The following is a 26,941-nucleotide window of genomic DNA, read 5'->3' as shown; positions in this document are numbered from 1 at the left end:
GTCTTGAACCAAAGTTGAGACAAATTTGAAAGCCTCAGTGGAGGTGGTTCTAGAGCTGAGAGGCTGGAACATACTATAAACAACTTAGGGGGGGAAAATCCCTACAGCTAAAATTTCCACAAAATCCTAGAAGTTGCTACATTCAAAGAGACATTTTTCCCACCGAACTCTATGGGAAGACCAGGAGACTGGATGGAAGACAGAGGCACTCCAGGAGATTCCTGAATAGTAGGTAGTTTAAATGGAACCCCAAATTCCTTCGTAAAACCAGAACTGTCATAACTCTTGACTCAGAAGCAAGGATAATTTTCCATAGTAATGACTATACCCTTACTTCATTCTACCCTCCCAACTGCCCTCTGTTGTGCCCCACATTCTTCTCAAGAATTTACACAGTTTTGCTCACCCTCTTCCTAGAATATATGCCAGGTCTGAACTCCTAAGAATTGGCTGAACTAAAATGGCCACAAAAGGACCAAGCAGATAGGTCAGTTCACTAGTTTCTAAAAGGTCTTCCCCATTTCCTATCCCTTCTTAATTTCAGACTCAGGAATTCTGAAGAGTGGTGTTAGTGATCAAGACTAAAACAGGAAAAGAGGAAGCTGTGAATGCTCTATCTATTAGGAAACATATTAGAATTAGGAAAATTTGCTTAGGGAAGTTAATTCTCTGAGCTCATTGTTGCCTTTGCAGCATTGGAAACTTTTCAGGAACTCTAAATAATGGGATTTAAGATAGCATTCCAAAATAAAATCTTCTTTGAAATACTAAGCAATCTAGAGAATTTACAGGACCAAAAGTATTCAGATGCAAGTTTTATACATGCTTTCATCACTGCAAAGTGATGAAAATTTTCCCCATCCTTCCCATGTCTATGTAAATTTTTAATTAAGGAGGTGGCAGTGATTACTAAATACGTACCTTGCCACTTGAGTTTCAGGACACGGTATAAATAATTGAAGCCATTCATTTACAAATGAGACATAAATGAGTAACTATGAAGATCATGGAGTCAATTTGTGGAAATTAACAACATTTCATAGGTCAATTAAAATCCACCTAAAAAGTCCTAGTTTTATAATTCTAAACAGTTGCTGCTTATGAACAAGTAAGTATCCTTTAGTCTTCTCTTTAGTAACTATTCCTTCCTTCCCCACTCTCACCACCCCTACACCCAGATTTTTCTTTCTAACAAACATAGAAAGAAAAAGGAAAAGCAAAATAATAACTGTTAAAATTCCAAGATTTTACTTCAAGCCAAGGCCACATTTCTAAGCAACTTTGATCAGGTAAATTACCTCTAAGTGTCTCAATTTTTCCCTCAGAAAATTGAAATAATTTATCACCTTTGATCTGCAAATTTGTGAGGGCATTTAAAGATTGAATGAAACTTACCTGCTGGTATTTGTTTCCAAGAAGATGGAGCAGACGTACTTTTCCCTATTCCTCCTGCTAAGTTCTACTAAAAACCCAGGATGTTATATATAAAACAAACACAAGCATATCTGAAAGGTTAATTAGAGGAAGGCAGTCCATCTAGGGACCTTGGGCCAGAAGAACATAGGTAGTGAGTTCTCTGGGGCTTTTTTCTGCTTCATATATTCCAGAGTAGACTGTAGAACTGGCACCCTATGGTCATAGACAAAAGGAAAAAAGAGAGAGGCAGGAAAAGAAAGAGAGAGGCAGGAAGAGAAAGAGAGAGGGAGTGAGGGAGGAAGGAAGGGGAGGAAGAAGCAGCCCAAAGGAAAGCCTGCCCTCTCTGGCCAAAGAACCAGGAAAATACAAAAACGTTTAGATAATACAAAGTCTACTCCAGAAATACAAAAACGTTTAGATAACACAAAGTCTACTCCAGCCAAACAACACAGAAAAGAACTGCAGCCCAACCCCTAACTCTGACAGCAAAAGCCACATGGAGAACCTAGCTACACAGGCACCCTTGGCAGGCTGTAACAAGGTGCCTCAATTCTCTCTTCCTTGGGAGTGTCAAAAGAAGCCTAATGGAGAGTAAATTTTCACCAGTATTCAGTGTAACAAGAATACTCCAACTCATAAGTGTCAGTGGAAGCCATAAGGGGACCCTGAAATTCCATCGAGAAGTCCCTTACTCCCTGGGTGTCAATGGAGGCAGAGTGGAGAACCTGGACTTCCACCTGCACCTGGCAGCAGGAGGTGGCAACCCTACTTCACCCATCAGAACACTATCAGAGGAGGACTGCTACACAAGATTTAAATAAGACCTAGAATCTGTTAATAACCCAAACTGTCCAGGTTTCAATAAAAAAATCATTTGTTATACCAACAACCAGGAAGAACTCATACTAAATGAGAAAAAGACAATCATAAGATTGCCCCAAGATGATACACATACATTGGAATTATCTCACAAGGATTGTAAAGCAGGCTTCATAAAACTGCTCAGAATAGTTACAAACATACTTAAAATAAATTAATACACAGAAAGTCCTGGCAAAGAAACAGAAGATATAAGGAAAAACCAAATGGAAATTTTAGAACTAAAAAACAAAATAATTGATATAAAAAAAACTACACAGATGGGCTTGACACCAGAATGAACAAGGCAGAGGAGAGAATCAGTGAACCTAAACATAATCAAAATTGCTCAATCCAAGCACAAGAGTATACACAGACTAAAAGAAATGGACAGTCTCAGGGATATGTGAACTGCAACAAAAGACCTTGTCATCAAAGCCCTAGAAAGAGGAAAGAAGACTGAAAAAATAAATACAGCAAAAAAATCTCCTAAATTTTGGAAAAAAAAAAAAAAAGGCCAAGTAGCAGGGGCAGGGGCAGCCTACAGATTCAAGCAGAATAAACTTAAAAAGCCAAAGAAATCTATTAACAAGACACACCATAGTCAAAATTTTGAAAACTGGAGACAAAGAAAATATCAAAAGCAGCCTAAGAAAAATGACACATTGCTTTTAGACGTAAAAAACAATTCAAAGAGCAGAGCATCTGTCACCAGAAACCACAGAAGGCAAGGAAAATAGCACAATGTTTTTTAACAGCTGGAAAAAAAAATCAACCCAGAATCCTATACCCAGTTGACAGGATCCTTCAAGAATAAAGGTGAAACCAACACATTTTCAGGTGAAGAAAACCTACAAAAATTTGTTGCCAGCCAACCTACCTTAAAAGAGTAGCTAAAGAGTGGAGCAAACCACCACAGGGACGGGGAATGCGGCCCAAGCCGCCAGGCCGCCCGCCACGGAGTTGCTGCCATGCTGCTGCTGCCTCCGCTGCTACCGCAGCAGCCGCTGCCGTGGCCGAGAACTCTATGGGCCGCCTGCTCTCTAGGGCGCCGCGCGCCGTTCTCAGTGCGCATGCGCATCCAGCCGCCTCCCAGGCTGCAGCTGTGAACCCACGTAGTGATTAAAGGACTCCTGGGATGTCAGCAATGAAAAAGGTCCACAGGAGGAACAGATATATGGGTTAAGCACAATCAACTGTCCTTCTCTTCCTGACTTTTCTAAATTACGTTTTAATGATTGAAGCAAAAATTGTAACCTTGTCTAATGTGGTTGGCAATGAATGCAGAGAAATTATTTGGGACACCCATGTTCTCAGCGGAGATGGGTAAAGGCACCTGAGGGGAGGTAAGATTTCTTCACTTTAGTTTCTGTAGTACAGAGTTATATACCAAAAATGCCTTTTACAAAGAGATGCACACACACACACACACATACACACACACACACACACACACACACACACACACAAACTGTAGATAAAATAGAATTCTCAAAAATGTTCAAGACAGGCAGGAGAAAGAAAATAAAAGGCAATGAGAGCAAAGAGAAATAATAAAAAGGAAGACGTAGGCAATTATCAACCATGTATTACATGTCATTAAAAAGATGTCGTAGCAATTAAAAGACAAGGGTTTGCAGAGTGGATTGAGAAATATGACCCAACTATGTGCTGCCTACAAGAAAGTAACTTCAAATATAAAGATTTAGGTAGGTTGAAAGTAAAAAGATGAAAAAAAAGATAATATGATGCTGTATATTTTATGTGCATGCATATTTAAAGCAAAAATTGATAGAACTAAAAGGAAAAATCGAAAAATCCACTGTTATAGCTGAATACTTCAACACCCCTCTATCAGTAATTTATAGAATAAACAGACAGAAAGTCAGCAAGGATTTAGAAAATCCAACAACATTATCAACCAACAAATTCTAAAGTCATTCACAGAACACTCCACACAACAGCAGAAATCACATCATCTTCAATTCTTCACATGATATATACCAAGATAGACCAAACTTGTCCACAGAACAAATGGCAACAAATTTAAAAGATTTGAAATTGTATAGAGTATGTTCTCTGACCACAATGTAATCAAACTAGAAATCAACAGCATTCGGAAGGCAGAAAGAAAATATTTTAACCCTGGGAAACTAAACAACACTTCTAAATAAACGCTGAGTCAAAGGGAAATTCTCACTGGCAAAAAAAAAAAAAAACCTTGAAAATGAAAATATATCAAATTTGCAAGACATAGATAAAGTAGTGTTGAGAGGGAAATATCGTAGTACTAGATTGCTTTCATGAAGAGGAAAAGTCTTGAATCAATAAAGGAACTAAGCTCTCACCTCAGGACCACAGAAAATGAAGAGCAAAAATAAACCCAAATAAGAAGGAAGGAAATAACAAAGAATAGAAATTAATGAAATTGAAAACAGGAAAAAATTAGAGAATCAATGAGCAGAAATTCTGGTTCTTTGAATATAAATCTACAAACCTCTACAAACCTCAGCAAGACTGACAAAGAAAAAAGAGAAAAGGCATAACTAATATTATCTACAGTAGAACAAGATACCACTATAGACCCTCCAGACACCAAAAGAATAAGGGAATATTACAAACATCTCTACACATATATTTGAAAATGTAAATAAAGTGAACCAATTCCTCAGAAGCACAAACTATCATAAATCATCTAATTAATATATAATAGGTAATTTGAATAACCCTAGAACTATTTTAAAAAGTGAAATTGAATTCATAATTAAAAATCTCTGCAGAAATCTTCAACCCAGATGTTCACTGAAGAATTCTACCAATGCTCAAAGACTTAAAGCCAAATTTATACAATCTCTTCCAGAAAATTCAAGAAGGAACGCTTTCTAATTCATTCCATGAAGCCAGTATTATCCTTATAACAAAACCAGACAAAAATAGTACAAAAAAAACCCACTGTAGACCAATATCCCTCATGAATATGAATGCACAAATTTTTAATAATACATTAGCAGATAGAATTCAGCAATGTATAAAAACTATTGTGCCATGACCAAGTAGGGATTATTTCAGTGATACAAGGCTGACTGCATATTTGAAAATAAATCAATGTAATGTACCATATTAACAGACTAAAACAGAAAAATCATTGATCACAGCCATTGAAGCGTAAAATGCATTTTTCATGCATGTTAAAAGCTCTCAAAACACAGAAATAGAGGAGAATTTCTTCAATGTGATAAGGAAACATCTTTTTAAAAATACCTACAGCAAATCTCCTATATGGTGATGAAAGGAAGTCAAGATAAGGAAAACATTAAGATGAAACAGGCTGCCTGACAGTCTGACAGTCGGTCAACATTAGTGAGAAGATCATCTATGGTAGAGACTTATGTTGGAGCTGGGAGGGGAAAGATGGGAGTAATGCCCCCTCTTTTTTTTTTTAATGAAGTCTTAAGGGCATCTTCTGTTTCAGAGGATAATACTGTGTTCTACCCAGTGAATGTTTTAAGTTCCTAAAAAGTAAATAACTGTTTCAGCCTTTTAAATTCCATATGAAATTATCAAATGAGTCATTAGAAAAATGCTAACGTCAAAATTAAAATCAAATGAATCACTGTTTCTGGCTGCAAAGCAGAGCACTTCGCTCTGTGCTTACACTCTGAGGAAGGCCAACTGGCTGCCTGCTCCCTGCCCCACCACCACACCCCTACCCTCTGGAGCGGCCCTTCTCCCCAGCATCTCAGAAGCTGGGTTGTGAATAGGAGAAGAACAATATCTCCCCCGCCCCCAACAAGCATTTTCCACAAGGTAAGTCTGTGGAGTTACTCCTCTCCCAAAACTCAAGCCCATCACCATGGAAATGAAAAATAACAATGGGATTTTGTGCCTTCTCCAAGTTGGCATCTTAGAAGAGACTTTCAGCACAGTTTCAGTTGTGTTCAACAAACTCTCAAGTTTGTGATGACATAGGACCAAATCCCTCTCCCTCTCCAATCAGGTTGACTTTTCCAGCTCCTCTTTACCTAACATATTTCCTTATCTCCATGGAAGGTCCTGATACCCAGAGGAAGGGAGAGAGAAAGAGAGCTGAATGTAAAATAGAACTGTAGGAAAATTCTAATTGGTTTTTTGAGGATTGGGTAAGTGATAGGTACCAAATTAAAAGTACCAATTTGTGAGGCGCCTGGGTAGCTCAGTCAATTGAGCATCCGACTTCGGCTCAGGTCACAATCTTGCAGTCTGTGAGTTCGAGCCCTGCTTTGGGTTCTGTGCTGACAGCTCAGAGCCTGGAGCCTCTTTCTGATTCTGTCTCTCTCTCTCTCTCTGTCTCTGCCCCTCCCCCACTCATGCTCTGTCTCTCTCTGTAAAAATTAAATAAACATTAAAAAAAATTTGTTTTAAAGTACCAATTTGTACTTCTGCCAGAGAAGGACCACCATTTACCTTTCCTCATCGCCTGACAGCCTTGTAAGTCCCAACTCCTTTGGGACCCAGAGGTCAAAGCCTCACAGATCTACTAAGGCAAGCGCCTTCCTGAGAGTTATGTTTTGGCAACAGCTGCCATGGAGGGAGGTTCTTATTTTTACACCAATGGGGCTGAAACATCGCCATCCCCCTGAACTTCCTGGAAATGGCATGTAATACATGGACTTGTCCCCATCCCTGGAGGTTCCTTAATTAATAGCCCTAAGATGAACAGCAGTGTTACAGTTTCAGTGTCCTCTAACTTTAATGGTTCTGAGAATGGGAACTGTTTGGGACACTGAGGACCATGCTATGAAAATGCACATCATTATGCTTTAGTAATGTCTATCAACACTCTACTCCTTCACACTGTGTCCTTAAAATTATCTTAGTGAACCCACAAGTATATAAAGGGGTAAGGTTAAACAAAAGCTCAAAGAGGGGCACCTGGGTGGCTCAGTCAGTTGAGCATCCTATTTCTGCTCAGGACATGATCTCTGGTTTGTGAATTTGTCTGTGCTGACAGCTCGAAGCCTGGAGCCTGCTTTGGATTCTGTGTCTCTCTCTGTCTCTGCCTCTCTCCTCCTCCCCCCACCCCCCACTTATGCTGTGTCTCTATCTCTCAAAAATAAATATTGAAAAAAATTTTTAAATAAAAGCACAAAGGAAGTATCCTTCTGACATCCAGACCTCAACCTGGCCTCATCAGTGAAAGTAATATTCAGGCAAGAAAAGTGCTCACAAAAGAGAGAGAGGATCTGGAGCTCACTTCCATATTATATATATCATTATATTATATAACAATAACCTTCCCCAACAAGGCAGAGTTATATTTTCTTTAGGGTTGCTGTTGTTGTAAATGGATTCTAGAATTCTTCAGGTTGGAGGGCCTGGTGGTTCAGTCAGTTAAGCATTCAAGTTAGTCTCAGGTTGCCATCTGAGTGACTTCGAGCCCTATGTCAGGCTCTGTGCTGACAGTGCGGAGCCTGCTTCAGATTCTCTGTCTCCCTCTCTCTCTGCCCCTCCCCTATGTTCTGTTTCTCAAAAATATATAAATAAACATTTTTAAAAATTTTTTTCAACGTTTTTTATTTATTTTTGGGACAGAGAGAGACAGAGCATGAACGGGGGAGGGGCAGAGAGAGAGGGAGACACAGAATCGGAAACAGGCTCCAGGCTCTGAGCCATCAGCCCAGAGCCCGACGTGGGGCTCGAACTCACGGACCGTGAGATCGTGACCTGGCTGAAGTCGGACGCTTAACCGACTGCGCCACCCAGGCGCCGCTATAAATAAACATTTTTAAAAAATAGAATTCCTCAGCTGAAAAACTGTTCTTTCTTCCCAAGTATATAAAAAGGGAGCCATCAAAAGTAACTTCTAAGCCCTTCTCCACACAGGCAAAATGTTCCATAACATCACCAAGGAGTTGTTATGCTATGATAGTATTTAAAAATCACTCTTCTGCTCATGAAAGCTGCATTGACCAATTGACTATATATATATATGTATATATATATATAAATACATATATATACACACACATATATAATTGATCTTATATATATATAATTGATCTTATATATATATACACATATATATGCACAAATATGTAAATTTTTTAAACCACGAATAACCCCAAAGTTCTCCATTGTTCTCCATTTTCTTTTATTCAGCCAAGCTATCTTCAGGCAGCAAACGCGCACTTAATCCTAGGAGATTAGAAAATACTAGAATCTTCTCCTGGGGCTATTTTCCTATTTCTTTGTAGCTCACCTATTGATTGTCATGAGGTTTGAAACCTGATTCATTTCAGGGCTTTGGTCTTTAAATATTGTGCCTTATAATATTGACAATACTCATGTGCTGGTGAGGACTTGTAGCTTTACTGGTTAAACCAAGTGATTGAGCAATTTTTAAGTCAGTAGTAAGTTTTCTTTATAGGAGAACATTTTGTCAAATTTATATGTACAGGCCAGACAGGCTTCAGAAGATCCTCGTTTCCAAGACAGGCTATGATGAACAAACTTCAGGACTCCCTGTTTGATCCCCATGCCAGGAAATCCTGCCTGTAAATGAATCAGTAAAGTTGGTAAAGTTTTCCATGGATTTGACTGAATTCCAGCATAGGGAACCCTGTGAAGAGGAGAGACAGAAAGGCAGCATCTCAGAGGATGAACAAGGGAAAGGGGCAGACCCAGAATGAGGAAAGCACGTCAGCTACAAATTGTGTACACATGCAAGACGAACTTGTGAACACACGTCCAACTTGGCAGATGTATAAAGATCATGTATTTATAACACGCTCCTGAAACATCTTACTGAAATGAGCAATTTAAATGACTTTGATTTAAAATTAGGCTTTTAAGAATTTTTTAAAAACACTTCCAATAGATCCACCGAAAAAGCAAAAGCAGCTTCTCAGAGCCAGTGTTCTCCACAAACCAAAGTCTTGAGTTTCTGAATGTTGCCTCAAAAAGTGATCTCTTCTCTACCTCTTTGCCTCACAAAAATCGAAGTGGCTGAGTGCTCCTTTAAATGATTTAAAACACACCCTTGGAAACTGAGCTGTCTATTTCTTGTCCATTCAGGTGGGAAGTGTGTTCCAGCAAAGGGGAAACCTTTAGAAAGTTCTCAAACAGATAATACCTAAAGAGCTTGACTTCAAAAAATCTGATACCAGCCTTCTACCCAACAAAAGGAAGGGTAACCTGGTAAGAAAACTAAGCCTTCCATATTAAGACAAAGATAAAATACTTCAGCCGCCAAGATTCGACATCTTTAAAAATGCCTTTTCAATCTTTAACTTTTGTCTGCTTGGTTGTCTAGCAACCAAGTGCCGAAAAGAAACTCCACCCAAAACAAAGTGAAACAATACAGACACTTAACTTCATGAGTGTGTGCGCGTGTTAAGATTCTCAGCGTGCAAAGATAGAAACTCCCTTTCAGACAATTAAAACAGAAAAAGTCCTGATTGTAGATGGCAGGAAAGGAAGTCAGGAGTGAGTAAAAAGCAACTTGAAAATGCGTAATGCGGGATGAGGGTATAGTTTCCACACACCGGGCTAAAGCAAGGTTTACACTCTTAAGTAATAAAAACAAACCATTAAGCTAGGCCCAGCACTGTCAGGAAGTATAAAACAGTTCTTGAAACTTTGCAGTTACTATACAAAAGCTTTTCATAAACTCTGTTTCCTGATCTTCATTAAACGTTCACATCAAGTTGCCATGGGGCAATTAGCTTGCCTCCTGAAATCAATAAAAAATCAACAATTTGGAAATAGTTGTACAGTAAAATAGTTCAATAATTATTCTCTCATAGTGTTGTGGCCAAGTGGTTCCAGTGTAAATGCAGTCCAGATGAGATCCCACTCCTTATGAGGGAAGCTTTAAGCAAATCGGTGGTTTGCAGAGAGATCTCCCCATCAGAACACACGACAACAATAATGTACTCCTGGCCCTGCCTTAGAGTGGGGCCCAGGGTACAAGGCAAACACAGCCTTGAAGTGGGTGTTCATGTCAGCATCTGGCATACCGCTTAAGCATCTCAGAGGAACTCAATTCAAAATGTAGAGACATAAATGAAATGATAAACCCAACAACAACAAAAACACTAGGTGCCCTACACTCAGCATATGGACTCCAGACAAGGGCAAATCAAGATTTTTCCTTTGGATATATGGGAAAAATATATATGTATATGTGTACATATATGTTATGCACATATATATAGTATATGTTGACATATTATTAGTGTGTCTAGTATTAAATATACACATATGTATGTGTCTAGTATTAAATATGTATATTTATATATATTTATTTATATGTATTATATATATATTTTTATATATATGTGTGTGTGTGTTTGAAGATTAGGAATTCATTCATCTCAGCATTTCAACAAATATTCAAATCTGTGCTGCTTATAAGAAATCTTAATAGTAGTCCCCTAAAAAGTAAAAACGAGGCTGCAAAACAGATGACCCTCATAGGACATTTTGCTAAAAAGGAGGCACCAACACAGAGATATTTCTTTGCTGACCCCCACTGCAGAGGGAAATCACTTCCTTTTGCTTTTTCTAGCCTGAGCCCATTCACCTCACCACCTTATTTGAAGCCAACTGCAGCATCACAAATTCCAGTATCCATTAAATCTAATCTCAAATACCAGCTTGCGAAGCTTTATATCACCCTCTAGGCTCAGTGGTGTTATACAATGAACTGCCTTAGAACTTAAAAAAAAAATCAAGTATCATTTTTAGTATAAACAAATGCTTCAAATGTATGACATCTATTTGCTGCCTTCAAAGGGAAAACTTTTAACTCAGACGCTTGGCACTAAGATCACACAGGATCAAGTCAGTGGACTGACTTGAGTGTTAAACTTTTTTAAAGTACGTTAAGGGCTTGCACCTGCTCCCCCATCCACATAGATGTACTGACATGTATTTGACTAAACTGACTGCGTACATGCCCAAGCAAGCACGCAGAGCAGATTTTACAAGATAAGCAACCAAGTGTTTTCATGTCTGAGGGTGGCTGGAACACAAAATTGCCAGTCATCTTGTGGGGGAAAAGAATGCCTTTGAAAAAAATATGTAGAACATCATTTCAGATATGGTGAAATGTATTCAAATACCATCCTGTACACAGGTTTTGTTTTTTTCCTTTAATGGCTACTTCTTAGAGAGGGGCCTAAACTCAGTGCAACTTTCTGCCGTTGTGATTGAGAAAGAATTATCAGAGCCTTGCTACTCAAAGTGTAGTCCATGGGCCAGAGGTAACAGCTTCACCTGGGAGCGTCTCAGAAATTCAGACTCTCAGGCCCCACCACAGTTTCACTGAAACAGAACCTATGTTATGATCCCAAGGGGTCTGTATACACATCAACTTATATTCCCCTTGAGGCAGTACTGGTGAATCGTATGCACATTAAAATCTAAGATGTTTTATTTAGAGCATTGGTCCCCCAAGTTAGGTAGAAATTCACTTTGAAATTTGCACAGGAGGGAGATAGTCAAAAACTCTGCCCCGAAGAATATAGTGAAGTTGTAACTTATGGCAACAAAGTAGAGAAAAAAGGAAAAGCATTTTACCTGAGTAAAGCAGACTTGCATTTTATCCATCTCACCCTACTTGCCCCCTGAAAAAAAAAAAAAAGAAGGCAAGGAGAGGAATAGAGCAATCTTACTGCTTTGTAATTTCCCACGTATATCATACTTATTCTACACTTAAATTATTCTTTATTGCAAGGTTATGTTTCTTTTGCCTTAGATTGGGGGTTGTGGCATCTAACACTAATATGACTGCAGAATAGAAACACACTCTTTTAAAAAGTGCTTTGAGTTGCACAAATGATTTCTCCATCTCCAATAAAAAATTGAGGGAAAAGACATGGAACGTTTAGATTATCTAGTGATAATCTTGGCCTCTTGAGGTACAATTTAAAGTAGCAATTGGAGTACAAATTAAGAGAAGGTGGAAGCACAGATAAATTTGTAAACTTTCACCCTCCCCCACCCCAATTTTGAATGCAAAAAATGAACAGAGCAATTGGGACCTGCCATACAGGTTGAAACCATGCCAGGGCGAGCACACAGCCCAGACAAGCACAAAAACAGATGACACAATTTAATCAATTTTGAAAGGCGATCCTCCAAAATTCAGAAACTGATACATTTTTTTAAAGCCAACTGTAAAAGGATTCAAGGATTCCTACAGAATAGTCACTGAGGATTCAAAAGATTCCATGTCATGGAGTTATGACACTTTTTCTCAGAATGAAAAATGTGAGCCAAAAGGTCTGTAAGAATGTAGAATGTATGTAAGAATATTCTGTTTCTCAAATGAACTGCCAAGGTCAGAGTCCTCAACTAAACTGAAGCTGAAAATACCATCATCTAGACATATGTAATATATATCACATATTTTCATATGTTTTTATACATGTTTTACGTGTGTATATTTACGTTTGTGTATATTTTATATACATATAAAACATGCAAGAGAACACATATGAATCGATACCATTGAAAACCATTTTAACAAAGAAAATCAGAACCAATGAAGCAGAAAAATCGAAAAGAATGGATTGAATTGCCAAATGGCTGGAAACTCTTGTACTATAATCTCACTCTCATCTAGAGTATTTGGAGATGAGAAAACATGGTTATTATTTCTTAAGATGTTAAGACAGTGCACGTTGTCCCTCCTATCCATGGCAAACAAGGGTGAAGGATGGCTGGAGGAGAGACCATCATGCCCTCCAAACTTGGTTCTAAGACTAATGATTCTCACCTAAGACTAATGATTCTCACCCAAAAGCAACAGGGATAGGGCTAAACAGGAATGGAAAGGTTTTTAAAGGTGGAAGGAGTAAAGGATAACTAGCATAAATTTAAAAACGTAATCTACGCAATCTCAAGACAAGGGTTAAATCTATCACAATCAAAATGTTACTATATCCATTCCAAGTTAATTCCTGAGGAGAATCTGATTGTAACAGTCTGTTCCTTTATGAGCATGCAATTTTTTCAGCCAATTCCAAGAAGGCTAGGAAAGTTTAGAACCAGGCCTCACCAATCACAGCAGGATCAGAGGTGACACAGAGCCCTAGAAATTGACCTAAAATACTTCCAGTACAACAGTGGGGAGTTGTGGGTCCCCTGGCCATACAAACATACCCACCGAACCCTTCTTTGGGTCTGATTTCGACACAAGAGCACAGAAGCTCTGCCACTGTGAGAGTTCACTCTGAGCGGCCTAATTTGACTTCATTCTGTTTGGGCTTCCATCCAATTGGCAGATGTCCTTGCAGAAGCTGATCTCAGACACTTTCCCTTTCTAATTTTTTGGCACCGTTGCCTCTGTTGCATGGGATATCATCTCTGAAACTTTATCTTGGGTTCCCCAGGTTTTGCTTGTTTTGGAGCTTTGGTTTTTCTCTTAAATCTTTCTCTTAAATCATGAACCCCCAAAGACGTTCATGTGAAATACTAAATCATTGGTAATTCCTTTGAGGCAAATATGAATTATCAAGTGACTTTCTTGCAAATTTCCAACCATTCCTTCCCTTTTCCCCACCTCCCTCCAAAATGAGTAACTTCAGAAACAAAAAAATGCAAACACAAGGTAATCATCATGAATGCTGTACAAATGCACCATTTTCTTACAGGTTGGACTTTATAAAATGAAATGCCAGAGCTCTGATATTTATTATCTAAAATAGGTTTAACATTTGGAGAAATGTGTTCAAACACATAACCTTGGAAAGAAAAGCAAGCTGATCGAACAGAGAATAGGCAGTGGGCAGAAAACATGATGGGCACAATTTTTCTGTGTGTTGGACAAATTTAGAAAACTGGGCCCTTCTGAGCATAAAGAGCTCCCAGATGAGGTAAAAGTTAAATACAAATCAATTTCCAATTCTTCATGAGAGCCATTATATATCAATTTTAAATATACATGACCACAATATTAATAACAAAGAAATCTTATGTTTTATTTAATACTTTGGCCAGACCAGCCCCTTTGAAGGGGTCACTACTTTAGGAAAGAAGAATAACAAACCATCATTCACTTTCCTGCAGGTTCATCATTTTCCCAATTATTTCTATTGGTCCTGCTTTATTCTTTCTGCAAATTAAGGGGTAGGAAAGTGTTTCGATATTAGATCAGCAATGTCTGGTTCTTATCCAAATATTCCACCTAATAAGGACGTAAGTTCTCATGGATTGGACAACCACTCTGCAACATTCCTGAGAATTGAATAATATAATAATCTTGAAAGTCAGCAGAGTGGATTATCCACTTTTTTTTTTTCTGGACTTGAACTTGTGACCTTAACAGTAGCACTGCAAAAAAGCAAATGTGCTAAGCACTTTGCCAGAGTAACCTTCCATGTAGACTTTTCATCTTAAATACACACAACTGGAAACAACTACAATTTTTGGAAAATTATGTACAAACCCAATACTTCTTTTGATTACATATAAATACAAATTAGCTATCTTTCCTAAAAAGTGGTTATAATAGTAAATAAATACAAAATAAATCTGACCATTATACTTCATGTGCTGGGGTTGAACCCATATAAAATGTACAACTAAATACATTTTAAAATCTTTAAGGAATAATTCTCTGATTAAAATATTTGTTTTCCCAACTTCTTTTCGTAGATATAAATATATTTTCAAAATAGCTGTTTTTTTTTCTCCATTCCATTCCATAAATAAAGTCTTCATTGGGAAATATTAAAGTGTCAACTTGGTTTTTTTTTTTTTGCTTTTTTCTAAAATATATATATATATTTATTTATTTATTTTATTTTGCTGTGCTAACGACACCCACAACCCTCCACAACCATGTCCTGATAGTTCTTTAATACGACCTTTTCATTTTCATCAAGGTACAGCATGGAGATAGCACTGAGTTCCGTTGGTACACAGCATGCCTTAGGAATTTTAGAATTAACAGAGTTGACCAACGTCTGAACAATGGCGTGATTAGTGGAGTTCAGGTGATCTGCCAGGGGAAAAGGGCATTCCCCATGGCAATAAAAGGCATGGTACCCTGGGGGAGCTACGATCCAGTCATTCCACCCCACGTCACTGAAGTCCACATACAAAGGGTGTCTCTTACAGCTGGACTTAAGGCGTTTTCGCTGTTTGTGTTTTGCTTGACGCTTTTCTCTTTTGTGGAGAGGGTGCCCTTTCCCGTCGTGGCCAAAAGTTACTAGCAGTGGCCTGATCTGTGACCAGCTGTGCTCATCTTGGTGCAAAGACCTGCTAATCCTGACGTGTCTCTTGGAGACACCTTGGTTCTCCTCCAAGTGGGTCACTTCCACCACAAATCCGTGGTTGGTGAGTCCCTGTGCGGTCCACCTCATCACAGCAGGGGTGACGTCAAAACTCTCCCACCTGCTTGTGTTCTGATTCACCAACCTGGTGTCCAAAAGTCTGGTCATAGGGAACTTCAAGTTGGCTGTTGCAGGTTTTATAATTTCATAAATATTAATTCGGTGATGGAAACTGCTATTGTTTTCCAAAGTTTCCTGCATCTGTTCCCGAAAAACCTGAAGTTCTGCTGAGGTGATAAACTCATCGGTGGGGATAGAAGTTAAATTAAAGAAGAATCTCCGGGTTGTTTTTCCACTCATTTCAGGCAGTTCTTCCACAGATTCTAATTTGATAGAGAAAGGTGGAAAAGGAGAAGAAAAAACTCATTCAGTAAAATAAGTAACAACAATCTGATGATATATGAGAATTTGTAAACCTCATTTCAGGGTTTGATTCAACCCATGTAAAAGTTTGCAACCAGAAAATAAAAATTCCCCTTTCAATAAAAAGGAATCCTCCTTTTTCTGTGTGTTTATGTCAACATGCACACCATGAAGCAAAACTTCACAATTCATTATTATGTTTTTAATCCAATACATGAATACTGCTTCCAGGTGGCTATAATAATGGGGGAAATGGTGAAGCATTTCTTTGGAATTCACAGACTTTAGGGCAAAAAAAAAAAGTCAGCACTATAGTTAGTAGAGGTCTAATGAGTGAGGATTTGAGGAAATTATTGCATTTCTTAAAAAGAAAAAGGCTTTAATGTCAATCCCTTAAGCGGTATTCTAAATCATTACTCTGCAATTTAGATGATTTACAAATCTCGATATACAGATTTCAGTTTCCTAATTAAAGAGTCTGAAACTCAACATCAACGATGACATTTTGCAAAGCACACCCTACTATTTTACTCCAAGTCCAGAGACAAAGGCATTTACAGGGACCGACTTCTTTGGAAGCATAAGGGTGGTACTACGACACCCGTAGTAATTAAGGCCAGACAATTTCAAGAGAAGGAACTTCCCAACTGTTGTCTGTTCTCTCACCTCCTTATGACCTCAAAAGCCAAATCTCATTTTAGATACTTTTGGGGGGAAAAAAAGGACTCTCTTCTGTTTTTAATTCCTTTGTCCTTATAAAAATAATAATAAGCCATATTAAAAACATACACCTACCAAATAGACACAAAACCAAAAAAATTATGAAAATTTACAAAAATACCATTATATTTGTGACATAAGGGATAATGTCATCCTATTACAGAATAAACATTCTATATCTACTATCATCATTTCAAAACAGCCATTGAAGTGGGCTGTGCATAAAATGTCTTTCTGATTTAAGATTCTTGAATTTAAATTTTAAGGAGTACTGTTTTCCAAGCAAACAATAAAATATACCATAGCACCTTGAATGTTTTTGTCTGCAAATCATCAAAGGTACATGTTATCATTAAATTGACAGTAAATATCAATATGATTTGAGCCATTTGGGTTTATTTTCTTCTAGCTTTACCACATCCTTGCCCTTTCATTATCTAAAAACCTAACCTGCTTCATTCAGGATCCAACCTAAGTGCTACCAAAATCTGTTTGGCCCTATCATTCTCATAAGAGGAAATCATGGTTGTATTTCCCCTAAGTCAAATAGCTATAAGCTGAACACAGAGAATCTAGATGTGTTAGCAGAGCAGAATCACTTCAGATCACTCACTCAAAGGTTCTACTTGTGTAAACCTTCATCATCAAATCACCATTCATCAAGGCAAGGTAAGTGGAAGTGCCAAGTTCAAGAGGGACAGTTTACAAGAAGTTACGGAGTAATGCTTTAATGTGATGCTTCTCAAATTTTAGTCTTCACACAAAACTCCTAAGACACCTTCAATCTCCAAATGCAGATTCTGATTCAGTGGGCCTGGGTGGAACCTGCGATTCAGCATTTTTTTTTTAATATATGAAATTTATTGACAAATTGGTTTCCATACAACACCCAGTGCTCATCCCAAAAGGTGCCCTCCTCAATACCCATCACCCACCCTCTCCTCCCTCCCACCCCCCATCAACCCTCAGTTTGTTCTCAGTTTTTAACAGTCTCTTATGCTTTGGCTCTCTCCCACTCTAACCTCTTTTTTTTTTTCTAGCAAGCTCCCAAGTGAGGTGATGCTGGGAGCTCATGGACTACCCCTAGGGGGTCAAGATTTTAAAGGATGCTTTTCACATTCAAGTGTAAATTCCAGGAGCATATTTTAAAGTGACTTTTGGTCAAATAATACAAAAATGAGAAGAAACACTAGTGTTGGCCAAGGAGTAAGAGGTGGGCCCATGGAACAGAAAGATCTTCCAAAGCTCATCTATTTGGGATGTGGAGGCTAACAGGACAAGAAGTAAACCCTCCATGGTCCCCTCGTGGCTGCCAGTCTACACCTGTCAGGAATACCTTTGGGGAGCCATCCACACTCTAAACCTCACTCTAAGCTAATGGTACTTCGGACCAGGCACTATTTTCAACACCAATCAGATCAGGGCTCTCCTTAGTGGCTCCAACAAGTATCAAGGATTGTGTTTAGCTTCTTTCCTTCTTTCCTTTCCTCTAATTCAGGAGCCCTCCAATGTTTCCACTGAAGGCGTTCTTTCAGCAGAGAAGCCAACAGATACCAAAGAAAAAAGGAGTGACATAAAACTCAGCAATGTCCCCCAGATTTAATGACATAAGGCCACATCTGGTTTGAGCTACTGACTTCTCTGATAACCAGCACACCTAAGAATGCTCTCTTTTCTTTTAAAGAGGAGGAAGGAAAGGCAAATTATTCAGGGCATTTGCTGAACAGCTGTCATAAGAAGGTGTCCAGAGAAATACCAAACAAAAACTCTGAATCCAAATCCATAAATGAAAAAGAAAGAAGTAATGAACATACACAGACACATGGACACACACACACACACGCACACGCACATGCACACACAACCAGTGGATGATAATGAAGGGGCAATCACCAAGACCATCATGAAAGACAGGTAAAATGAGTAAAGATGGGTATAGAAGAGGAATAAAACAGAATAACCCTCCCGAAGATATATGTAAGACTGAATCATATAAAATTGCCACCGTTTGACCAGATTTGATTTGACAGGGAAAAAAAAAAGCCAGGAATTTAACACACTTCAAAATCTCACTGGAGGTTATGTGGCAAAAAAGGATATCATTTAGCAACCTTACCAAAGGGAAGAACAGCACTATTAAACAACAGTACTGTGAAGTAATATGAAGACCTTTCCCTGACTTGCCAAGCTTCATCAAGAACCCCTATTTGTCCTTAATTCAAAGGATGCTGTGGTGATGCCCCTGTAGATTCAGGCTACAGAGGCAAGTCAGAAGGTCACAGAAAACCCCAAACCCAGGAAAAAAATACTATTCAAGTTTGGGGCACCTACCACCATGTCCTTTGATCTGCAAGGAATGAATTAATTCTTGAGGGTAGAAAAATCAAAACCTATTTCAAATAAAGTAAAGGAAAAGGAAAAAAAGCTGAAAATCATCATACCAAGCCTAGAGATTCTGAAAATGTATTTACCAAAATAGGTGATGTATGCTTTTTGGAGGCTTATATAGTTGTTAATTCTCTTGTTGAATAAGCTGAATTTGTCAAGGGCTTTGGTTATTTCGGCCTATTTTAGACATTTATTTATTTATTTATTTATTTATTTCTATTTATTTTTAATTTAATTTTTTTAATTTACATCCAAATTAGTTAGCATATAGTGCAACAAATGATTTCAGGAGTAGATTCCTTAATGCCCCTTACCCATTTAGCACATCCCCCCTCCCACACCCCCTCCAGTAACCCTCTGTTTGTTCTCCATACTTATAAGTCTCTTATGCTTTGTCCCCCTCCCTGTTTTTATATTATTTTTGTTTCCCTTCCCTTATGTTCATCTGTTTTGTTTCTTAAAGTCCTCATATGGGTGAAGTTTAGACCTGAACTTCTAAACCTCTAAGTTCTTATCTAAACAGATGGAGCTATGGCTGCAAAAATGTGGAGCTGGTAAAGAAAAATAAGGCACCAGTGACATTTGACCTCTCCTCTAAAAGTGAAGTTCTAACTTAATCATATACACTGTCAATTATTCATCTACATCAAAATAACAAAAGATGAGGCTGAATTCTCTTAGCCACACTGGGTTCCCTCTGGCTTCCTCTTCCCTAGACAAGGGGGAATATAGGACATAAGAGAAATAAATCATCATGATAATGTAATTAGTGTGCTTAATGCTTCTTTGTGCCATATCTGACACTAAGATCTTTGACATGAATTATCTCATAACGGATCAATTAGAGAGGAACTCTTATCTCCATTTTGGAAATGAAATAGTTGGACCTCACAGAGGTTGTTGTGACTTTCCTAAGGTCACAGAGCTAGTAAATGAAGAGCAGGGTTATGAGCTTGAGTCTACTGTAGTTTCCAAGTTTCTGGCCACTAGATGACACTACCTAACATGAGGGAAGAGTCAAAAACTCAAGCAAAAGTCAAAGCCATCAGGGGAAACTTTAAATTTAATACAATAATAACCATAGGGTGAGTTCTTTCCCCACCAAAGGGGATAGAAATATACTACCACCCAAGTATGGTGGAAAGAAGAAAGAACTAAAGATCAGGAAAGTAAAGTGGCACAGACTACTCGGTCATGCAGATTTTATTTGGAACCACTGATATTTTGCAGCTGCCTTTTTGTCCTAAAGAATGGGGAATTTAGCAAAAAAGTGAGTTATCATTAAGTTTTGAGAAGTCTGCAACATTCTTTGGACCAAAAATGACTATTAACCTGGGAATGCTGTAGCTAATCAGTATGGTTGGAAATCACTGCCCTTCAGTGAAAGTAGCAAAGAATAAGAAACACTACTTTCTAGAATATAAAATAAGGGCAAGAAAATTGATACATCAAGGAGAAAATAATATAAGATAAAAAGGTTAAAAGGAAACAGCCTTAAAAAAAAAGATAACAAAAGAAATGGCAAATATAGGGAAAGTATGGTCATCCTCACTGACCCTGATCTGGCTTCTGCCCACCCTTAACTCCAACGCCCTTGGAATGGTCATGTGCCCTCTTACTGTCCTCTGACTACTTGGTGAAATACACAAAGGCAAGTCTAAGAAAAAGACAAAATAGCTCAATGAGAAGGGATCAAGGAAGAATACACAGGAGCCACTAAAAGAGGACAGAAAATATTAGCGTAAGAACAATTATTGGGCACCAAATCCTCAATCTCCATGAGGATTTCTAAAGAGAATGCCTGTTCTACTCGATGGGGCTTTTCTTCACAAGACTAAATACCTGGGGATCCTAGGAAAGCACATCAGGTAAGCACTGGTTTGTGGGCTGTACGTGCCAAATCCTGTGCTTACACTGGGCATTTATGATACAAGTTCTCTCTCACAGGGTAATGGTTGGATATTTTCAAGATAATTACATTTGTGGGAAAAGGGCTAATCTCTATTTGAAGCCTTTAGTCATAATTCCATTGTTTCATGCAAAAAGAAGTCTGTGTCCTTCAGGGTCTAGAGAGCAAGCACATGGTCCTTCTGTATTCCCTCCTGACAGGAAAGCATAGAGACTTTTTGCAGGGCCAATGAAAGCAACCAATTTCAATGTGTTTCTAACTACAGCAAGCACAGAACACTCTTTCCAGTTGGAGAAGTGATTTTTCTATCCTCAGTGGCAGTAGTGCAAGGTCTATGTGGCCAAAGCACTTTTTAATGACTGAAAAAGAGAAAATTATTGCAGCACTTGGGCTCTCCTGAGTGAAAAGTATTGTACAGAGGACTAGGCCAAGTTTAATAGGAGAAATGACAACAGGTAATTTTTGTCTCAGATCGCCTACCATGTGGTCCCATTATCTTCATACAGTGGTTGAGATGTAAAAACCATGATATCTCTTGTGTTGTAAGTTCACCAAATCATCCAGATCTCACCCACAAATGAAACCAACAGGTAATTCCTGGAATCGAGCCCTTACTCCTCTACCAAACAAATGCCCATTGAGGCAGCATGAGCCAAGTTCTGCTCTGAAGCCAGCTGCCTTAATTGCATGGTTTATTAGAAGATTTTTGGTGCCACGCACGGCACAAGGATGTTTATAAAAACCAAATTCTGGGTAACAACAAAATGAAATGGCTTCAAAAAGTGCATTATGTGGTCCAATAGTGATATACTAGTCATAACAAGAAAAGAAATGGATTTGATGAAATTTGAGGCAAAAATTACATGGCTTTTCTGTATCATCTAACTGCACTAAGATCTGACATTACTATAAATTGACTTTAAGCAGGTTGGTAACTTCTGTATTATTTTGCACATAACATTTATGCTTTTAAAGATATAAATTCTGACTTATAAACTCAAGCATGCTATTTAAGCTAAAATAACACTCAAATAATTTGTAGCCTGTTTAGTTTTGATAAAGCCACTTCTAGAGAAAGAAGGAGAAAGGCACAGACTTCACTGATGGAATCCTGCAACTCAATGTTTTAGGTGTCAAAAGACTTAAATGTTCTTCCTTTTAAGTTAGAAGAGGCACACAATACCTTCCTGGCCTTAAAAATAAAGTTAAGAATGATTCCAGGCTAAATGTCCATGAGAGGTGGCTGAAATAGCTATTCTTGTTACTTTTCTATGCAGAAAAACAGTTCTAAGCAGCATCAGCTGGGAATGACGAGTTGCATCTATAATCATCCCAAGGTTATGTTGACAGAATGTACAGGAATGAAAACATTTCTACATATGACAACAGACAACTTCCGCTTCAGTGAATGACTCCTGAGGGAGTAGAAGGCTATCTTCTGTCTTTTCCCATTGGATTGCTACTGCAAAAAGCACCTCACTTGGAAACATGCTGAAAAATGAACTGATTATCAATTCAGTGTCCCCTTCAGAACATACAGCTGCTTTGATGAAGTACGTTTTGTTATGCAACTTGCCTTTGGGACTTCTTCCCAATGCCAAGTGCTGTTCTCACAAGTGTAGTCGCCCTTCACACTGGCAGAAAAGGCCTGGCTGTAACATTTCTTATTTGTTTACAACAGATCACAGATTTCCACTTGAAATTTACCACCTCAACAGGGCTAGGCAAGAAAAAGGGAGCTTTACTCCCAAGTCTCCAGTAACCTACAAGTGGCTGCTGTCTGATACACAGCTTTGGACCATTCTCTAGTATTTGAGGAAACCAGTTCTCGATTTGGAATGTATTAAGCCAAAGTGGCATTTAAAAGTGTAGAAAAAGAACTAAAGTGAAACATATTTTTACTAATTGTTCTAACTTGGGTACAACAGATGTCAATAGCTGCTCTAAGACATTTCAAATCCACTAAACGTTTTTCTGATGAAACAAGCAGAAATATCCTACCTTAGGAAAACCACATCCAGTACCATAAAAGAAAAAAAAATCCACATTTCAATGCACATGAAAAAAAAAAAAAACAGGCAGCTGCTGCAAAACTTTTATCTGAAGGCTTGCCTTGTCTCTACTAGGGAGTTCATCTCAGATTTAAGCACAAAACAAGAAAGTCATTGTGGAAACAATAAGATTGATTGTGGGATTGATCTCCCACGGGGATTAGATAGGGATTCGAAATCTTCCAAAGCAGGCCCAGATCAACTGTAAATTAGAAAGACTTTGGGGCCCGGGGTTTGATTTTTCAATAGTATCTCTGAAAATTCTGCCCTTGGCTGTGTCTGGCCTAAAACCCTGGCTTAAGCAGGGGAAGCAGATTTACAGGGCAAGGGCTTCCAAACAGACTTAAAGAGATCCCAACCTGCCCCCCTTCTTTCCATTCTCCCCCTATGAAATTCTTGCACGTTTGGCTGACTAGGGGCATGCCTTTTGCCCTCATCTTCCCCATCACTTGATTTCTCTCCAGTTCCTGGAGGAGGAGTCGCTTTTCTGGCTGCAAGCCAGGAAAAGGGTGCGGATTTACCAAAGGGGAATCCCTGGCTCCCGAACCACACAGGCAGTGCGTTAAAGCCAGGTTCCGAAAGGTTCTTACAAAGTCAAGAATGGAAACGTCTGCGGAGTCCTGGCCAAGCTGCCTTTCCAGGGATGCCAACGCTCAACCCACGGTGGGGAGCGTTGGGAGGTGACTCTCCGCCCGCATCTCCGCCCCCACTCTCAACTCCACACCTCACCTTCGTGGTGGAAACTGCGCACGGTGTTGGCGAGGCTGGCTGCCCTCTCCAGCCGGTGGTCGGGGGCGGGGGCGCCCGGCTGGCCCGAGTGCCGGCGATACAGGTCCAGCATGTAGGGGGGCACCACGGCGTCCCTGCTAGGGGTGGGTCTCCGCTTCAGGCCGAACATGCTGAGCAGCCGCAACTCAAACTCGCTCAGGACTTCGTCCGAGGGCTGGGACGAGGAGCGGCCAGTTGATGCCGCGAACTTCCTCCGGCCCAGCTCGGGAATGAGGCCGGCCGCGCCGCCCAGGAGGACCTGGGGAAGCAGCAACGCTAGAAGACAGCGGGTCCCGGCCACCATGGTCGACCTGCGGACAGGGCCGACGTGAGTCACCGAGTTCCCCGCCCAACCCTCACCCCTTCCGCCCCCGCGTCCCCAGCTCCCGCTCGGTCTGTTGCCTCCTCCTCCAGGGTGCCCACTTGGTTTGCAACATTCGTGGGGATACTTCAAAGGGGCTGAAGCTTGAACGTTTGGGAGAATAAAAAGCCCCGAGTTCCTGAGCCCAAAGGCTTTTCCTCTTCCATCCCACTCTCACCCATCTGACACGATTTGCACACACACATACATACATAACACACACATACACACACCAGAATCAATGACTGTCACCTTTTTTCTGTGACACTGGCGCTGACAGCCAGTGCAGGGAACCTGGGGAAACCACCGCTTGGTCTGACACCTCTCCGTTCCCTAAACAAACCCAAACACATTGCCCAGCTCGAATATAAACACGCACTAATGGTGCATGTGACTTCCTTAGAGGCACTGTATAGAACTTCCTGATACACGCGCGCGCGCGCGCGCACACACACACACACACACACACGCACACACACACACACACACACACAGAGTCTATAACTTCCAGACCCAGATAACTCAAGGCCACAACCTCCCAAGCCACTTGCAACTTGTGCCCCCCCACCCCTGCCTCTAACCTCCGAGGTGTCAGGACAGGCCACTGCAACCCCTTCGCCCTCCCCCATGCAGTCAAGATACACATGTATATTCCTGGAGTTACGTAAATAATTAATATCTATTAATTCACGTATCAGTAGAAGGTGACATTGAAGTACCATCCCCCTCGCATTCTTGGAAACAAACAGAGAGAACCCCAACTTCTAGTATTCTCCTAAATGGGACTTGACTGAGTAGAAAGCCGGTCTTCCTGAGAAACTTGAAGAAGGGAGAAAAGACGGCCATGGTAGGGCGTAAAGGTTGGCAACTAACGGGTGAAATCCAGGGGCCACCTTCTCGAAGGGATTTCTTTGATTTTTTTTTTTTAAGTCATCTAAGTGTTAACAGCCCTAATAAAATACTGAAAAGAGGGAAGGGAGGAGGGGCGGAAGAGTGCGAGCCAGGAGGGCCAGGCTGACGGTCGCCTGGGGCGGTAGGATGTGGGCATTCCCGCAGGGGCTCGGTAGCACGTGGACCTGGAGGGGGTCTGTTTACGTCCGGCCAGGCCCGGCCCCGGACGGGCTCGGCTGCAGGGGCCGCCCGGGCCCCGCGCCCAACCCCCCAGTCCCAGCCCGGGGCCCACGTCCTCTACCTTTAGGAGACCGCAGACCGTCTAAGAAGCACGCGGGGACACGTCCATTGAAAGAGCCTCCACATGGAAAAAGCTCTGGTCGAAGGACCTGGCGCAGGGACTGGGTTCCCTTCCTTTGCCACCTCCTCCTCCCGGGTGCCGGCGGGGCAGTCCTTCTCCTCGCGCAGGGAACGGCGTCTCGGGGTCGGGCCCGGCGGCGGAGTGGAGGTGCGCGGGGTTCAGAGACGGCGAGGCTGGGTCCGCTGGGGCAAAGGCACCAAAGCGAAGTGGGGAGCGCAAGCTATTCTCCCTGCAAGTTCAAGAAGTCTCCAGCCAAGTGCTGACACACAACAACAGCGAGCAGGGGGAGGAGTGCGGGGAAGGGAAGGGAAGGGAGAGAGGAAAAGCTGGTGCTGTCGTTGTCCTTAGGAACCAGCGCCCGAGGGACGCGTGGCCCCGCGCGGGGCCGGCTGCGGCACTCGGGGGGCGAGGGTCGGGCGCTCCGCGCTAGCTCCGCCGCGGCCCATGGCTCGGGGCAGCCATCCTGGGAGACGCCAGGTCCGGGCAAGGGCGCAGCGGCGATCTCGGTGCCGGGCGAGTTGCCCCCCCGCATCACTCTGCCTTACTCCAGCGCACCCCCATTAGCGCTAGCCAGCTGAAACCCCCGCGGCTCCGGCGCTCCGGCGTCCTCGGGCGCATTCTCCGGCGAGTGGAGCCGAGTCCCGGGCCGCCAAGGCGGGTGGCCGCGCTTTCCCCTAGCTCTCCTAGCCCCCGGGCCAAGCTGCGGTGCGCTTTGTGGCCAGCCTGGGGTCCGCTCACACGTCGGCCGGCGCGTCGCAGGCTCCCGAGCTCCGGCAGTAGGTGATCGGCATCGCGGCGCTCCGGCTCGGCTCCCGGCTCCCCGGCGCTCTGCGCGCCGGTCCTCGGCTCTGGCGCGGCCCGGGCAGCTGAGGCCACGGCGCAGTGGCGCGCACGGCCGGGCGCTCCAGCCCGCGCGAGGTCTGCGGCGCGCTGGTGCCTCGGAGCCCCCAGTAATCCGCGAGACGCTCGCCGCTCGCCGCGAGGTCGTTCGGGTCGGTGGCGGAGCCTGTGGCTGCTGATGTCCGGCGGCGGCTGCCAATCCCCGGCGGGGTGTGGGAAGCGGAGCGGAGGGCGCAGCGCAAGCCGGGCGCAGCGCGGCGGGGCGAGGACTCCGGCGGCGACGGCGGCGGCGGCGGCGCCGTGGCGCGGCGCTCGCGGCTTTTAAAGGGGACGCAGCCTGCCGTCTCCCTCTCCGCGGAGGCCGAACACCTCCCCCTCGGTGGCGCGGCCCGCCGGGGATCCCCGAGCGGGCGGGAGCGGCGCGCAGGGGTGTGGACGGCGCGCCGGGGCAGCCGCGGCGGGGTGGGGCCGAGGGCGGGGACGCGTGGCTGCCGAGGGGGGCGCTCGCGCCTCCAGCCCCTGCACTCTAAGGGGAGAGCAACTAGAGCGCCTGGACGCTCGCCGGGACTGCAGGGGCGAAATTCATAACAAACACGGAGTCTTTATTTCCCACCTGGCCCGTTATTCAACTTTCAGTTTGAAGTTTTTCGGTAATAGACGACTAAAAAAATTTTTTAGAAGTCCTCAACCAAG

General features: G+C 41.7%; 1 protein-coding gene across 1 annotated transcript; it reads right to left on the bottom strand.

Annotated features, from left to right (window-relative positions):
• Positions 1-13,884: 13,884 nt before the first annotated feature.
• On the bottom strand, positions 13,885-26,571 carry BMP2 (bone morphogenetic protein 2). Its single transcript, XM_043602863.1, has 3 exons — positions 25,349-26,571; positions 23,757-24,106; positions 13,885-15,919 (listed from the first exon to the last, which is right to left on the bottom strand). Exons 2-3 carry the CDS (start codon positions 24,097-24,099, stop codon positions 15,075-15,077), a joined length of 1,188 nt encoding a protein of 395 aa, XP_043458798.1. The 5' UTR covers positions 24,100-24,106; positions 25,349-26,571; the 3' UTR covers positions 13,885-15,074.
• Between the last annotated feature and the right edge of the window lie 370 nt (positions 26,572-26,941).

Source organism: Prionailurus bengalensis, chromosome A3 (genome assembly GCF_016509475.1).
Source record: "Prionailurus bengalensis isolate Pbe53 chromosome A3, Fcat_Pben_1.1_paternal_pri, whole genome shotgun sequence".
In the NCBI taxonomy this organism is placed as follows: domain Eukaryota; kingdom Metazoa; phylum Chordata; class Mammalia; order Carnivora; family Felidae; genus Prionailurus; species Prionailurus bengalensis.
Note: the sequence above shows the minus strand (reverse complement) of the source record. Positions and strands in the feature narration are given on the sequence as shown.

Bases quoted from the DNA above. Each gene is read 5' to 3' on its own strand.
- BMP2 (XM_043602863.1), bottom strand. From the start codon at position 24,099: ATGGTGGCCGGGACCCGCTGTCTTCTAGCGTTGCTGCTTCCCCAGGTC. The intron at 15,920-23,756 runs GTGAGGTGTGGA...CTATCAAATTAG, and splicing joins GCGCAGTTTCCACCACGAAG to AATCTGTGGAAGAACTGCCT.